The sequence below is a fragment of the Vulpes vulpes genome, chromosome 8 (assembly GCF_048418805.1).
Source record: "Vulpes vulpes isolate BD-2025 chromosome 8, VulVul3, whole genome shotgun sequence".
Taxonomy (NCBI): domain Eukaryota; kingdom Metazoa; phylum Chordata; class Mammalia; order Carnivora; family Canidae; genus Vulpes; species Vulpes vulpes.
In genome coordinates this window covers 41,850,307-41,867,559 of record NC_132787.1, presented here as the reverse complement: position 1 = coordinate 41,867,559, position 17,253 = coordinate 41,850,307, and the positions used below count along the sequence as shown (strand labels likewise).

Below are 17,253 nucleotides of genomic sequence, written 5' to 3'. Positions count from 1 at the left end.
ACTTATGTGGATCGTTTTTAACAGGAGTTTTTTTTTTTTTTTTTTTTAAAGATTTATTTATTTATTTATTCGTGATAGAGAGAGAGGCAGAGACACAGGAGGAGGGAGAAGCAGGCTCCATGCCGGGAGCCCGACGCGGGACTCGGTCCCGGGACTCCAGGATCGCGCCCTGGGCCAAAGGCAGGCGCCAAACCGCTGAGCCACCCAGGGATCCCCTTTAACAGGAGTTTTAAGTTCATTGACTGTGCAGAACAGTTATGTGATTATTAGAGACATTCACATACTATTGTTCTTTAGAACTTGAAGAGACCTCTCTTTCATTTACCTTTAAGGTGAACCGGGAAGAAATTGCAAATTCAGTCTGATTTGATTTGGAAAACTTTTTGTTAATTTTGACCAGTTTTTGATGGGGAAGACAAACCAGCGGGTGACTCTGGGAACTTGTAGGGCCCGTGTTACAGACATGCTGCTGAACTATAGTATATTTTATTTTTGTGGTTAGTAGAAATGAGAGTAGTAGGAAAGTGTGGTTTTATTTTTTACTTATTCCTTTAAAAGCTAGAGTATAAGTTTTAGTGTCTGAACTGCTCCACTGTTAACTTCTATAGTGTTCTTGTAGCTTAAAATAATTTCATCAGAAGAAAAATGCCCTAATTTCTTCTTCTCTGCGCTTGTTCTCCTTTCCCCATTCTCATTTGTGGTTCTCAAAATGTGTATTTAAAGTTGTTGTAAAGACAGGTCGGTAGGTTGGGACAGTTAAGATGCTACTCTCCTTGCTCTGAATTTATGCTCCTTAAATAATCTCCTGAATGATAATTTAGCTTCTTAGGAACTTTGATAACAAAGGTAGGTGTCTTGGATGGCAAATATGAATTTAATGGGAATTCATTGGAAAGTGAATTATAAACTTATGTTCATTTGTTAGTAAATTACTGGTATATAATAAAAATCATTTAGTGGTTTATAATCAAATTAGTGTTTTACTGCATTATATTCTATCTTACATTTATCATAAGAATTTTTAATTATAAACCATTATAAATTAGTAACTCTAGTTTAGTCATTAAGTAATTTGTGTTACTGTGGTCGATCTCAAAAATTTTGATCATCTTTGGGTATACAGTGATGATTCTATTTCAAGACCTAAAACAGTTGAAAACTAGTCTCTGACCTGGGGACTCAGTTTTGAAGAGTTGCCCCAGGTGGCCCTGCTCCTCTAATTAGTTGACAGCTTGTGATGAAATTTCTTTTGATGTTCCTTCTGAAACCTTCTGCTACTCATTGCCTGTATGTATTATAAGAAAAGGACAACATAGAATGTTTTTACCCATTGTAATAATTGCCACCGTAGTCAGATTGGTTGATATCAGGTAGAAACTAGAACCATTTGTAGGATTTTCAGTGAAGAATTTGTTCAGTGCACGATTTATCCTTAATTACTATATTGCCAAGTCGGCCTCATTCCTTGTCTTCAATTTCAGAAAGAAAAGAGACTTTCTGGTAGAAATCCTTTAACTTTTTGCCCCATATCCAGAATTATTGATATTCATTCTTAATTTCTCCTAATCTCTGTGGGCAAAGGGTACCTTTGTCTCTAAGAATAAACGTCCTACATCTGTCCTTTCTGGGTTCTTTTGGGATTTTAATCTATCAGTTGTGAAATCTTTTTCTCCTGCCTCCTCTGTCTGCTGGATCTCCTCCTACCCCCAATTTAATCATGTTGAAAGTCTCATCTTAAAAACTCTCTTCCTAGATGATGCCTTACTGCTTGCCTCTTTTCATGAAGTTCCTGGAAAAAGAGTTTATGTTGTCTCAATTTCTTCAGTATCTAGCTTCCTTACTCTGTAATCTGACGTTGAACTAGATCATTTTATTGAAACACCACCCAAGTTACCACTGAGTTAATTGTCAAAAGCTGAGGACCTTTTTTTATTTCTTAGCCTTCATCATTTCTGGTCATGTATACATATGATATGGTTGTTGATTACTCTCCTTGAAATTCAGTAAGCTTGATTTTTCTTTTTTTTTTTTTTTTTTTTAAGATTTTATTTATTTATTCATGATAGACATAGAGAGAGGCAGAGACACAGGAGAAGCAGGCTCCACGCCAGGAGCCGGACGCAGGACTCGATCTTGAGACCCCAGGGTCGTGCCTCGGGCTAAAGGCAGGCGCCAAACCGCTGAGCCACCCAGGGATCCCCCAAGCTTGATTTTTCTTTGGCTTCTGTATTGCCTCTTTCCTGGTTATCCTCTTCACTCTTTGACCTCTCCTCAGTCATCTTTGTTCTCTTTTCTAATTGTCTTTTACATGGTATTTTTAGTCGTTTCCTCTCTTTACTCTCTCTAGCTATTTCATCTACCCTGTGATTTTATTTTATTTATTTATTTTTTTTTAATTTTATTTATTTATGATAGGCACACAGTGAGAGAGAGAGAGGCAGAGACACAGGCAGAGGGAGAAGCAGGCTCCATGCACCGGGAGCCTGACGTGGGATTCGATCCCGAGTCTCCAGGATCGCGCCCTGGGCCAAAGGCAGGCGCCAAACCGCTGCGCCACCCAGGGATCCCCTACCCTGTGATTTTAGTTAACTATCTGTACACTCAAGATTCCTAAATATGTCTCATAGATGCCCATGTTTCTTTTCTGTTTACCAGGCATGTGTGTGTGTGCATGTAGTATATGTATACATGTGTATGCATATTGGTGGCCATTGGTGGCCACAGCCGGTATGCTGAATTCAGTATATCTCAAACATTATCATCTTCTCTAAATCTGTTTTTCTTTTGTTATTTTCTAGCTTGGTGTCCATGACAAGCACAGCTATCCAATAGTCTCTTAAACAAGAAACAGAAGTTATGAAAGTTATCCTGCTCCCTTTTATTATCTCTATCATATCACATCACTTGCTTTACTCTGCTGTGATTGTTTTCTTCTTTTTTTTAAGATTTTATTTTAGAAAGAGAGTGCATGGAAGTGGCGTGGGGAAGGGAAGAGGGAGAGGGAATCTCAAGCAGCAGAGTCTGATGCAGGTCTCGATCTCACAACCCTGAGATTATGACCTGACTGAAGTCAAGAGTTGGACACTTAACCTACTGAGCCACCCAGGCACCCTGCTATGATTGTTTTTTCATCTCTGACCTCACTAATTAGCTTTTTGACAGCTGGGATCAGTTTGTCTGTATGAAGGGTTATCAGAAGGGTTATACATTGGAATGAAGCCCTTAATGCCAATATGTTTCATTATTGGTAACACTAAGTTTGAGCCAGATTTTTCCAATATACTTATTCTCTTTTTAATAAAAGTAATCAGAGTAAACTATAAGACAGTGTGAATAACCTGTCTTTCAGTTATGTTTTACCCAGCGGTTTTCACATTCATTGCTGATCCTTACCTGAATTAGTTGTTATGTTGGTGGTTACAAACCAGGTGATTTTCTAGCTCTGTCATTTTCTACATTTGTTAGCATCTTTCTTTCTTTCTTTCTTTCTTTCTTTCTTTCTTTCTTTCTTTCTTTCTTTCTTTCTTCTTTTTTTCTTTCTTTCTTTTCTTTCTTTTCTTGATTTTATTTATTTATTCATGAGAGACACACACAGAAGCAGAGACACACAGGCAGAGGGAGAAGCAGGCTCCATGCAGGGAGCCCAGAGACTCAATCCTGGGATCACACCCTGAGCCGAAGGGCGTCCCAGCATTTTTCTTAAAAGGAGAACTATTCTCCCACGCTTTCTTTTTTTAAAGATTTTTATTATTTATTTATTCATGAGAGACAGAGAGAGAGAGAGAGAGGCAGAGACCCAGGCAGAGGGAGAAGCAGGCTCCATGCAGGAAGCCTGACAGGGGACTTGATCCTGGGTCTCCAGGATCATGCCCTGGGCCAAAGGCAGGCGCTAAACCGCTGAGCCACCCAGGGATCCCCTACCATCTCTTACTCCTTTTCGATAATCTTGGTGTTCCTAATATGGCTAATGGGAACTCTTTCAAGCTGAGCACTTACTTAGCACAAAAAGGCTCACTGTCTTCTTGCCTTGCTTTAGAGCTGGCATCAGCCATTTCTGGTTCATTTTAGTGTGAAGTAATATTTAGAAACCAAGATCTGAGCACAAGGTGTGCTTGTTTCTGATGGGATATCATTGCTTTTGTAGGCCCTTTTAGTGGTTAGGTCTGCGAAATAAAATTTAAAACATTATGAGTTTATATTTTCAGAACTGGACTGATAATTCCAGTTCTAATCTAGCATCTCATAGTTCTTGTCGTTCATGTTGTAGTCTTTTCCTAGCTTTTTGAGTTAGAAACTTAATTCATTTATTTCTGTTCTTTCTGTCCTGATACTTTTAAGACTATAACATTTCCCGTGATCACTGCTTTATCTTATTCCTGAGATTCTGACTTACACAATATTTTTTTGTTATCATTATTAATAGGAAGTTAAAGATTTCTAACAAGTCTTTATTTTTTACTTATTTTTTTAAAGATTTATTTATTTGACAGACAGAGAGTAGTATGCATGTGCAAGCACAAGCAGGGGGCAGTGGCAGAGGGAGAGGGAGAAGCAAGCTCCACAATGAGTGGGGAGCCTGCCAGGGGCTTGATCTCAGAACTCTGGAATCATGACCTGAGCTGAAGGCAACTGGTTAGCCACCTGAGCCACCCAGATGCCCTGATTTTTTTTATTTTGTTATTTCTGGTTTTTATTCCATTAAGATCAGATAATGTTGTTTTATTATTTCTATTTTTTGGAACTTTATTGCCCGGCTGACAAGGTTGCTGTAAGATTGATAAATTGATTAAAATACTTTTATATAATACAAAGTATCTACTCAGTGTATGTGAGGTTTTCTTATTTGCTATGCACTGTGATGAAGAATGTATAGTGTCATGTTTATCATTGGATTAACTGTAGAGGTTAATTAGAATAATGAAATCAGTCTACTAAAGTTTAAGTATATACCTAAAAATGCCATTTTGGTTGTTTGGTTCTTCTTTTTTTAATTTTTTAATTTATTTTTTGATTTTTTTAGTTTGGTTCTTATATAGCCATAGGTTTATAAAGCTTATATTTTATCTTGGTTTCTTTTTATTCTTATTGAGTATATTTTTAATAAGTTTTGGTTATTTACTTAGTGTACATTCAGAGTGTATGATCCATCTGAATTCACGATGTAACACTTGCATCTATCTATCAGGATGGTCCCATCTTTAAGTACTAGAGTGCCAAATGATATCAGCTTTAACATTAACAACACAATTTTCACGTAAGGACACATTTTCCATGTAAGATTTCCAGAAATAGGTAGTTCTAGGATTGATTCAGCAACTGCACATTGCCATGAAGGGCCCAGGAGCTTTCTTTCTTTCTGCCTTGCTTTCTTCAGTGTGTGGATAATGTATCTCTTCCTAATTGCAGTGTGGCTGCTGCACAGTCTAGCACCAGGTTTTTACCAGGCTGAATCTCCTAACAGTAGGAAAGAAAGTTGGAGCAAAAGGCTTCTTACTTTTTGAGAAGCTTTCTCTTTTATTAGAAGGTTGAAAATCCTTCCCAGAGGCCTTTAGATGTTCTCCATGTCTCATTGGCTAAACCAGTATAACATTTCTACCCCTAGCTAGGTCATCCCCAGCAAAAAGAAGTGGCATGCTTGGCTTAGGATAATCATTATTTGTCTCATGAGATGGGCATATTGCCTTCTGATCAAAGTGGGTGTTCATTAGCAAGTTAGAAGTGAGGATTTCTATTACCAATATTATACTGATTATTACCAGTGGTATTTGTCTCTGGACAGAACCTAATTGACAACTGTGCTTTTAATAAAGATTTTCTTCTGTGGAAAGGAAGCTGGGTGTTGCATAGTGCTTGGATGACTGTTCAACTATTGTAATGAGACAGTGAGTGGATTTAGAGAGAAGAAATCAAATAATTTTTTCTTCATTTTGAAGAGGATCTTGAAACTTTTCTCGGGTAAGAAAATAAATACATGCATCAGAATGATTAGATAATGTGAGTCTTGTTTATTTATTTATTTATTTTTAGTCAGAATCTGGAGAAGTGAACAGGAACACGGAACTGAAGAAACTTCGAATTTTTGGGGCTGGGCCTAAGGTCGTGGGCCTAGCAATGGGAGCAAAAGATAAAGAAGGTAAAATCTGTTATTCAGTCATGAAAAGAAATAAGGTACAGCCAAATGGTTCTGATAAGATTCAAATAATATTTGAATTGCAGTCGGCCTTGGGATTTTCTTATGAGTGTAAACTTGCAATGTGGTTCCTAGGCAGATTACCTTTTATGGTAGATAATCTTAAATTTAAGGTTTGGGGAAGCATATTATTGAATTTTTGAATTATTGAATTTTTATAATATTTGGAAGAGAGAAATTTTCCTTTTCCATGTCTAACATGTGACACAGAAATTTATAGTTTTCTAAAGGCTAGTTTATGAGAGGATGGTGAAATGAACCATCCTCACTTGGTGATCCAAAGCTTAAACTATTTATTTATTTATTTATTTATTTATTCATTCATTCATTCATTCATTCATTTATTTTCAAAGCTTAAACTTTTAAATTCACAGACAGGATTCTCCAACATTTAATACCAAAATGTACTGTGGAGAGCTTCTGACTTAAATTCTAATTCTGGTTTTGTTATTTTTCCATAATTGCTTAGGTATATTATGCCACTTCTAAATAAACTGCTTGAAGAAAGCCTTGTACTTTCAGTTTAATATGTTTGAAATTTTTCATGAGTAAAATTGCAAATGCAAAGATGAAGTTCCACGATTCTCTCTACATATGTGTCAGTTTTAAAACTTAGTTTAACAATGATTGTGTTGGATTTGTTTTTAATATATATGAATTTAATGAAATGCTGTAATCACAAGTTGTATTAATTATTACTCATTTTGTGATAAGAGAAATTAAGTCACAGTTCAGATTGTGGATGAGAACTCTGGAGGGTCAGATGATAGTGTCCCATCACTCTAAAAACATTCAGTGTGATAGGACCTACTAAATACATTATATTTCTTATCACCCTTTTAAGAATTAAGTGCTTTAATTATCTTTTTCATACTTGTACTTACTGCATTGGCTGGCAGTGATCTTAAAACTAGTCTCAAATTTGTCACTTATAAGTACTACATCCAAGCAGTATAGAATTAGTAGTGAAGCTCTCTGGAGCGTGATTGCCTGGATTAGATACCCAAATCTGCCACTGACTGGCTGTGTGATTTTGGGCAAGTTACCTAACTTCTCTCTATATTAGATTCTTTATCTTCAATGGGGATAATAGCATATCTACCTCATAGTGTTTTGAGATTTAATTTAAATTATTTTAAATAGTGTCTGGTCCATAGTAGGCTCTCAACATTAGTTTTTACTATTATTATATAACTATTTTTATTTCAAGATGAGGTCTCCCGAAGACGAAAAGTTACCAACAGGTCAGACGCATTTAACATGCAAATGAGACAACGGAAAGGAACTCTCTCTGTTAACTTTGTAAGTGTTCTGAGATGTGTCAGGAGGGAAAGGATTTTTTTTTAGTTTTGCACTTTTTATCTTGCTATATATTGGTATGCCGTTTAGTTCATTTGGTTAGAAGACTAGATGGTAAATCTAAAATTGCAGCTCTTGTTTATGTAATGTGAACCTTGCTCTGTCTGTTTACATTGATTCTTCCCCTAAGTCATACTCACATTATACCTTGTGAGTGAGAGAATGAATATGAATCTGTAAATTCTTGAGCTGTATTGTAGACCATGTTCAGTATTCATGCTCTTCCAAAGACGTTGTGTATAGGAAGGATGACATGGTAAATTTTATTTATATAAGTTGACTTTCAAGTAACCTGGATTTGTGGTCTTTATTCTGATAACTTGATACACTTTTATTAACTTGCCTGTAGAAGCATTGAGGAAATTGAGGAAGTTTTATGAAAAGGAGTTTAAATTCATTTAAAAAATATTCAGGATTTAAGTTATGTGTACTCTTCAGCATCCATTATTTTGTTTGCTTCAATTAAGGAGTTCCTGGTAAAAATTTAAGTTACTTATTATAGAAAATAGACTTTTATTTTATTTTGTTTGTTTTCTAACAGGTTGATCTCTATGTTTGTATGTTTTGTGGTCGGGGAAATAATGAAGATAAATTGCTTTTGTGCGATGGATGTGATGACAGCTATCATACATTTTGTTTAATTCCCCCACTACCTGATGTGCCCAAAGGAGATTGGAGATGTCCTAAGTGTGTTGCTGAGGTACAAGCCTAACTTTTACAAATCTTGTCTTTAATTAGCAGCAGTGATGCACACATACACACACAGATTACTCTGTGTATGTAATTACTCTGTGTCTGTGTATGAGATTACTCATTCTCAAAAGCCCTCACTTTGTTCTTCAGTGTTTAAAATCTCTAGGATTTCTTTAAGAGCAATATTGAATGAAAATATAATTGTATTGTGGCAGCTTACCTTTCAAAAATTTGTTTTCTGACTGTTGGTTAGATAATTCTGTTAATTGTTGTAGATGAATGATAATTTTGTTCAGAACATTCTTATTCCTGGAAAATAATAAAAATGAAGAGGACTGTAGGTTTTTTTTTTTTTAATTATAAAAATGTAAGAATCAGACATGAAAGTCTGGAACTTAGGATTTATGCATCCGGTTTTCACATTACCAGGTAAACTAATGATATCTGTTCGCTTATTTAAATTTTTAGTTAATTATACTGAATTTAAAAAAAAAATTATTTATTTTTAAATATTTTATTTATTTATTCATGAGAGACAGAGAGAGAGGCAGACACACAGGCAGAGGGAGAAGCAGGCTCCTCTCAGGGAGCCCGATAAGGGACTTGGATCACACCCTGAGCCAAAGGCTCAAGCCTTTGTGCTCAAGCACTGAGCCACCCAGGCATCCCAATTATACTGAATTATTCTTACTGAAAGATTAGTGTCCTGAAATATCTAATCTGTTTACTTTTTTTAACAAAATATTGTGATAGAATGTGGAAGGGAAGGAGTTGGCTGGACTGTGTCTAGGTGTATTCAAAGGTTTCAGTTATTATTCTCAAGGTTAGATGATTCAGAAGCAGTTCTACTCTGCTAGTTTGTGTTAAGATACTGGTCAGGGTGATTGATGGTGTGAAACATCCATTCCTATAATTAAATATTCTTGGAATACATTGGTGTCTCTCTATCCATTATCTTTCCTTCATCCATGAACATTTATTTTGTCCTTAGCTACATCCACTGAGAAACTCAGAATCGTAGGCATCCCTGGGCTTGATTGCATGTTGGTAGCTCTGCAGGTGTTTGTCTTGGTGTCAGAGCTTAAATGCCAGTCTTAGGTTCTGAAGCTGTCTTGTTACCACCCTCCTACTGGAAGGCTCTGAAAATGCAGCTGAGGTTCTAGCACATTATTTCCTGATTGTACATTGCAAGTGATTAACACTTGTTTTGCTGTGTAAGGTTGATTGGATTTGCTTCACTTAGAGAAATGGTCAAAGAAGGTAATGCCTGTGAGCCTTAATATTTTGTTCAGTTCATTTTCAGTGAGTTAATCTTGGGTATTTCTTGTTCTTAGGAATGTAATAAACCTCGAGAGGCCTTTGGATTTGAACAAGCTGTACGAGAGTATACACTTCAGAGCTTTGGAGAGATGGCAGATAATTTTAAGTCTGATTATTTCAATATGCCAGTTCATGTGAGTATCTATGTTTTAGGTCCATTTGGGGAGGTATGAAGATTTATTTGAGTCTAAAGCTTTTGGTTCGCTTTCATCATTTTTTGGGAAACAGCATGAAAAAGATGATAGAATATTAAATCTAAAGGTAAGGGGCCTGGCATCTGTTTCTTTCACTCGCTAATGTGGCAGTGTACTCGTTTTTGAAAAATCTTCTTTGATCTTTGAATTGTTTATTAGGCTTCTGTGAGTAATCTTTTATAGAAAAGCATGAAGTATGTGACAGTTGCTTTCTGTTTAGTTATTTGTAATACGAAGTTTGCTTCTTTTCCTAGAGGATCTTGGGCTTTTTTAAAATCCTTATCCAAAAAGTTTGCCAAAGCTATTAAAATTCAGCCTTGATTTTTGCATTTTCTTTTTCCTCCTTGATGTCCTGGGTCATCTTTATAGTTCTTAACTGGGAATTAGCTTACAGAAAAAGGCAGTGAAAGTTTATTATGTTTTTTCTGACCATCTCATTTGTCTTTAGCTTTTCCCTATCCTCGGTGAAAAAACCTAGGACCCTGGTCTTTTCAGTTCTGGAAAATAAGATTTTTTTCACTTTATCATGAGTTTATGTTCACTTTACCTGCATATTATGTTTTAGAAGGTTATGGTTATAGTGAGTTAGTAATTTGTAATCTTTGTTTTCCCTGTGTAGATGGTTCCTACAGAACTGGTAGAAAAGGAATTCTGGCGGCTGGTGAGCAGCATTGAAGAAGATGTTATTGTAGAGTATGGAGCTGATATCTCCTCAAAAGACTTTGGAAGTGGATTTCCCGTAAAGGATGGTCGGAGAAAGATGCTGCCAGAAGAAGAGGTGCAGAGCAGATAGTAGTAATTCAAACTTACCCCAAGTTGATTTACCTTTTGCACAGTAGAAGCTACCTTTCTCTATAATCTTGAGGGTTTATATTCATTTAATATATTAAATATGTAGGATTTGGACGTTATAAATGATCTGCTGTTTTAAAAACAATACAAGGTACCTTTAAGAATTTAACTTTGCATTATAAAACCAATTTAATTAGTTTAAAACTTTGACTCCAGATAAAAGAATTTTACCTAGCTCTTTCTGTTTGAGAATCTAGAAGATGATTTAAGAATTTAAAAAAATTACATTTCATTGATAGGTCTCAAATTAAGTTTCCTTCAATATCTGAGCAGGTAGGTTTTCAGGTATGTTTAAACATGAAATCCTGTAACTTTGGGGATGACCCCTGTATACAGAGCTGACTTAAGATAATCATTCATAAAAAAAAAAAAAGATAATCATTCATTTCTTTTTCTCATTATTTTGATCCTTTTCACTTTTTCTTTCCCTCTATAATTGGCAGTGATTCAGAGTTTTATTTCCTATTAAAAGAGTTACACATGGTTAAAAAAAAAGAAAAAAAAGGCGGCTACATAGTGTTATAGGATGTACAGCTAAAAATATAGCCACTCCAATTCTCTTAAGGTTACTGTTTGTAAGGTATATCTTTTCCCATTCTTTTTACTATGAAGCTCTTTTTTTTTTTAAATTAATTTATTTATTTATTCATGAGAGACACAGAGAGATAGAGAGAGGCAGAGACACAGGCAGAGGGAGAAGCAGGCTCCATGCAGGGAGCCCGATGTGGGACTCAATCCCCGGGACTCCAGGATCACGCCCTGGGTTGAAGACGGCACTGAACTGCAGAGCCACCCAGGGATCCCCTATGAAGCTCTTTGTATCTTAGAATCTAAAGTGTGTCTTTTATAGGCAATATATAATTGCTTTATTAAAATCTAGTCTGAGGGATGCCTTTGATTAGAGTATTTAGTCCATTTATGTAATATAATTATTGTTATGGTTGATCTATGTCTGTCATTTTGTGATCTTACATGTCTTGTGTGTTTTGTTCCTCTCTTTTTTGTAGCCTTTTTTTGGGTGTTAAACAGATATTTTTCATAATACCATCTTACTTTCTCCAGATTTTTTTGTTTGGCTGTATACTTTTTAGTATTTAATGGTTCTAAGAATTATAATATGCATCTTTTTAAAAATGGTTTTATTGACAATGTACAGCCTACTTCATGTTGATTCTGGTGAATATAGCAATTTTGAAAGTGTCTCTTCATTTTCTACTGTCTTTTTGTATATTGTTATACATTATATCTACATGTTGTATACATACAGCAGCACAGCAAAATAATTATTACTTTAAGCCACCTTTTAAAAAAATTAAAAGAAAAAAATCATGTATGCTTACACATTTACTTACAAATTTTCATTTTTGATGTTCTTCTTTAATTCTTGGGGGATCCATGTTACCTTTTGGGTTCATTTTCTTTCAGCCTGGAGGACTGCTTTTGTTTGTAGTGTGGGTCTGCTAAGCAATGAATTCTTTCAGTCCTTGCCTATCTGGGAAAGGTTTTTATTCAGGCTTCTTTTAGTCTTTCAGCAGTAAATGCTTCTCAATTTTTGTTTTCCTTTAGTTGATTTCTACTGCCTTGAAATGGTGGTTTTGGTAATTTTGTCCAGATTTATCTTTGTTTCCTGTGGAGGGGAATTGCCCAACATCTTCATATTACCACTGCTGGAAATTCTTTGCAATTAAAAGTCTCCCTCTTACCCAGATCTTCAGTGTGACAGAGGAAGACCCTATTTTATCTTCTTGTGCATCCTTCTAGATATGTCTATATAAGCATTTATATATTACACATCCAAAATTACATATTTCCTTTTATTGACTTGTTTTTTATTTAAGACTTATTTATTTTAGAGAGTGCATGGTGTAGGGAGGAGGAACAGAGGGAGAGGGAGAGAATCTCAGACACCCCACCAAGCATGGACCCTAAAGGGGGCTCAACCTCACAACCTTGACATCATGACTGAGCTGAAATCAAGCGTCACTTAACTGAACCACCCAAGCTCTGTCCCTTTTACATACTCCTTTTTTTTAAAAAAATATTTATTTATTCATGAGAGACAGAGAGAGAGAGGCAGAGACACAGGCAGAGGGAGAAGCAGGCGCCCCTTAGAGACCCCAGTGTGGGACTCGATCCCTGATCTCCAGAGTCATGTCCTGAGCTGAAAGCAGAGCTTAACTGCTGAGCCATCCTGGTGTCCCTTACATACTCCTTTTTGAACAGAAATGGAGTCTACCACTTACATGGTCTGTACCTGATTTGCCTTTTGTTTTTTGTTTTTGAGTCCCTTCAGGCCCTATCCAGTCCATCCTAATTTCTTATAGAATTACCTACCCAGTTTATTCATGGTACCATCTCATTGTGTATTATGCCAACCTATATCTGAGCAGTTAATATGTGTTGAGTGAAGTTTTCATTTTGTTTTTATGATCAAAAGGTGTATATTTTGACTTTTTTTTAAAAATTATTTTAGCCTTGTTAATTGATTTTTTTTCCTCCGTGAAGGTAGAGTATAGGTTACAATAATCAGGTTAGGATAATATAGATTAGAGAATACACGTTGGGTTTTACCAAGGGATAAAAAGAATGATTACAATAGATGGAGAACAATAAATTATATATGGGTGGTTTGTATAAATATAAAGAGATGCATCAATCTGAGTTTCTTTATACCCTCCTGTTGCCAAATGGTAAGCAATTATTAAATTACTGAAAAGAGTAATATAATAATAAATTATAATATATAATAATATATATTGAATAATATAATAAATTACTTCATTATATATAGCTCTTGCCTTTTTCTGAATTTTGTTTGTTTTGAATTTTTTAAGTTGTTTTTAAATGTATATTTATATCTTCTAATCTTAGAGACGATCATAGAATTTTTGATTATTTTGACTGTTAAACCTAATGATTAGTAATATACATATTAATCCTTTTCCATGTTTGAGTTTTGAATGGATATTCATTTATCTATTTCTACTTTTTTTTTTTTTTTTAAGATTTTATTTGTTTATTAGAGACACAGGCAGAGGGAGAAGCAGGCTCCATGCAGGGAGCCTGATGTGGGACTCGAATCTGGGTCTCAAGGATCACACCCTGGGCTGAAGGAGGCACTAAACCGCTGAGCCACCGGGGCTGCCCTCTATTTCTACTTTTGCTGTATTCACCTTATGTAAGAATGTAGAGAAATGCTGGGCTTTAACCAAGTGTAGTAAGCAGAGACAGGTGGTACAACTTTTTTTTGTAGACTGGGTCTACAAAAGACTGGTACAAAGACTGGGTCATTGATTTACCATTTATTTTCTAAGCAGTAATGTTTTTCTCAGGATCCTGATTTTGTGTTGAAAGATGGAATGAGAGAACCTATTTATTATAAAAGGATTTTAAGGACTAATTAGACTGTGTGTATAAAACGTTTGGACTTTTTAGGGGCATATGGGTGGCTCATTCAGTTGAGCAGCTAGCTGACTCTTGGTTTCAGCTCAGGTCATGATCTCCAGGTAGTGAGATTGAGTCCTGAGTTGGGCTCTGTGCTCAGCGAGGCATGTGCTTCAGAATTTTCTCTCTCTGCCCGTCCCCCCAAGCGTGTTTTCTCTCTCTCTCTCTCAAATCTAAAACAAAAAACAAAAACAATTGGAGTTCTTAGATTTAATATTAGTTTATTACTCTCTGAAAGTTACTATATTAGAATAGCATATAACTACTAGTTTTTCACCAGGAGTTATATATTTACGTTGAACTTCTGTATGAGTAACTCTTGATAGATATCTGCTAGCATATTTCTCTGGTATCATAGTTTACTAGGAAAGTACTTCTGAAGCTAATACATCAGTCTTATAAAAAAAATCTGTCTTGGGGATCCCTGGGTGGCTCAGCGGTTTCGCGCCTGCGTTTGGCTCAGGGTGCGATCCTGGAGTCCCGGGATCGAGTCCCAAGTTGGGCTCCTGTCATGGAGCCTGCTTCTCCCTCTGCCTGTGTCTCTGCCTCTCTCTCTCTCTCTCTCTCTCTCTATCATAAATAAATAAAAAGAAATCTTTAAAAAAAAATCTGTCTTATAAATATAGTGTGCTCTACCAATAAGGCTTCTGAGGAATAAAAATAGGCATAGAACTTGAAGCCTTGGAAACATTTTTTTCTTCTTGTTGTTGCTCCCATAATAAATCCTTGACTAAATCCTTTAATTCATTTTTCATTTTCTGTAGGATTGCCCTCTTTTTCATACTCACTGCTACCATCCTTGTCTAGGTCCTATCACATGTTGGGATGCTTGTCATAGTCTTACTTAATGACTACTTGTGTTGGGAGTCCCTAAGACCATCTCCAGGTTCCATGATTTTTTGGGGAGGACTCATGGCTATGATTTATTATAGTGAAATAATGCAAAGAAAAATCAACAAAGGGAAAGATGTATGGTCCAAGTCCAGAGATAACCAGGTAGAACCTTCCAAGGGTCCTCTCCCAGTGGAGTTACACAGGATATCCTAATATCAAATTGACAACATGTATGAAGTGTTGCCTACTAGGGAAGCTCATGAGAGGCTTAGTGCTCAAGGTTTTTATTAGAGGCTGATGACATAGGCACTCTCTGCTTAACACATACTAAAATCCCAGACTCCCGGTGGGAATGCAAGTGTACGTAAACCACGTTATACAGTCTAGGCATCATGAATCACTCTGTATTAGTGTAGGGAACTGTTTATCATATACATTTGCAGATACCAGCTGATAGAATGTTTGAAGGCTTTTTAAGAATAGCAGTCTTAAGCCTGTTAATGTTAACCATTTTCTGCTTACTGCTTCTCTCTTTGCTTTTATTTAAAATTTTAGGGTTGGAAGGTCTTTGGGAATTTATTATGCAATTCTATTTTTGTTTATGTTTGAAATTTTTCTTAATCAAAGGTTTAAAAATCCTAAAGATACTATGTTTATATTGTTTCATTTTTCAAATTCTGTTTTATTTCCCTTGCGAATACAGGATAAAATCCAAGCTTCTTAGTTTGAATCTTAAGATTAAAGGTCTAAGATTCTTCTTTTCTAATCTTATTTCCTATATTTCTGAGTGTGACTATTCCACTCTTCCTCTTCACCAGCCAGAACAGTATATTTTCTCTCTGTCATTTACTACCAAAGCTTATCTGTTTTTCCAAACTGTACTCAGGTTCTTCTTTTTCTATGAAGTTTTCTTAATGATGCAAACCTATGCTGATTACTGTTGTTCTCTGAAGAACTAAGAAATTACTCTTTTTTTTTTTTTTAAATTTTTATTTATTTATGATAGTCACACACACAGAGAGGCAGAGACACAGGCAGAGGGAGAAGCAGGCTCCATGCACCGGGAGCCCGATGTGGGATTCGATCCCGGGTCTCCAGGATTGCGCCCTGGGCCAAAGGCAGGCGCCAAACCGCTGTGCCACCCAGGGATCCCAAGAAATTACTCTTATCTGTATGTGGAGTTTAATATATACAGTCTTGTCTTGAAACTTTTGTATGTAGGCCTTGTTTCTTCAACTAGATTCATTATGTTTTCAGACAACTGACCAACCAACTAAAATATATGTTGAGTAGTATTTCTTGAAAGCCTTTTGGTTGTGTCTGACTTCAGATCAGGTCACGATTTTAGGGTCCTAGGATCGAGCCCTGGATCAGGTTCTGTGCATTCAGTGGGGTGTCTGCTTTTCCCTTTGCCCCTTCTGCTTGTGTGCTCACTCGCTTTCTCTCAAATAAATAGATAAAATCTTAAAAAAAAAATAAAACAACTGAAAATCTTTTTAAAAAAGCCTTTTGAGGTATGGATCATATGTCTTTACTAATTCTTTTTTTTTTTTTCTAAGATTTTATTTTTATTTTTTTTTAATTTATTCATAGAGACAGAGAGAGAGAGGCAGAGACACAGGCAGAGGGAGAAGCAGGCTCCATGCAGGGAGCCTGACGTGGGACTTGATCCCGGGTCTCCAGGATCACACCCCAGGCTGCAGGCGGTGCTAAACTGCTGCACCACAGGGGCTGCCCATGTCTTTTTTAATTCTTTTTTTTTTTTAATTTTTTTTTTTTTTAATTTTTATTTATGTATTATAGTCACAGAGAGAGAGAGAGAGGCAGAGACACAGGCAGAGGGAGAAGCAGGCTCCATGCACCGGGAGCCCGATGTGGGATTCGATCCCGGGTCTCCAGGATCGCGCCCTGGGCCAAAGGCAGGCGCCAAACCGCTGCGCCACCCAGGGATCCCTCTTTTTTAATTCTTAATGGAATTCCTACTTAAGCCTGTGCTGGACTTTCTTATTCTATCCTTTGTGACTCTTAACTATTCATAGAGTTTTCATTCTTTTGTGCTACGTTATGGATACTAGATACCCTCAAATCTGAGTTCTCGTTGACACATTCTCTCTTCAGCTTGGTCATTGGCTGTTAAACCTCTTACTTTGCAGGTTTTATTTTTTCATCTCTGTATTATGCAAAGTTTTATTTTATTTTTTTAAAAAATACTTTTATTTATTTATTCATGAAGGACACAGAGGAGAGAGACAGAGGCAGAGATATAGGCAGAGGAAGAAGCGGGCTCTATGCAGGAAGCCTGATGTGGGACTTGATCCCGGGTCTCCAGGATCATGCCCTGGGCTGAAGGCAGGTGTTAAAGCACTG

At 36.3% G+C, this 17,253-nt stretch overlaps 1 protein-coding gene across 7 annotated transcripts in view; it reads left to right on the top strand.

The window, feature by feature from the left end:
- Nucleotides 1-17,253, top strand: part of KDM5A (lysine demethylase 5A) — a 110,439-nt gene that overhangs the window by 15,337 nt on the left and 77,849 nt on the right. For all 7 annotated transcript variants that reach the window (XR_012002995.1, XM_072766254.1, XM_072766253.1 and 4 more), the window contains exons 6-10: nucleotides 6,028-6,133; nucleotides 7,401-7,492; nucleotides 8,091-8,249; nucleotides 9,577-9,696; nucleotides 10,376-10,534. Coding sequence is in view for 6 of the 7 variants with exons in the window: in XM_072766254.1 (XP_072622355.1) it covers nucleotides 6,028-6,133; nucleotides 7,401-7,492; nucleotides 8,091-8,249; nucleotides 9,577-9,696; nucleotides 10,376-10,534 (636 nt within the window). In the remaining variant the exon portion in view is untranslated. The remainder of the gene's footprint in view (nucleotides 1-6,027; nucleotides 6,134-7,400; nucleotides 7,493-8,090; nucleotides 8,250-9,576; nucleotides 9,697-10,375; nucleotides 10,535-17,253) is intronic.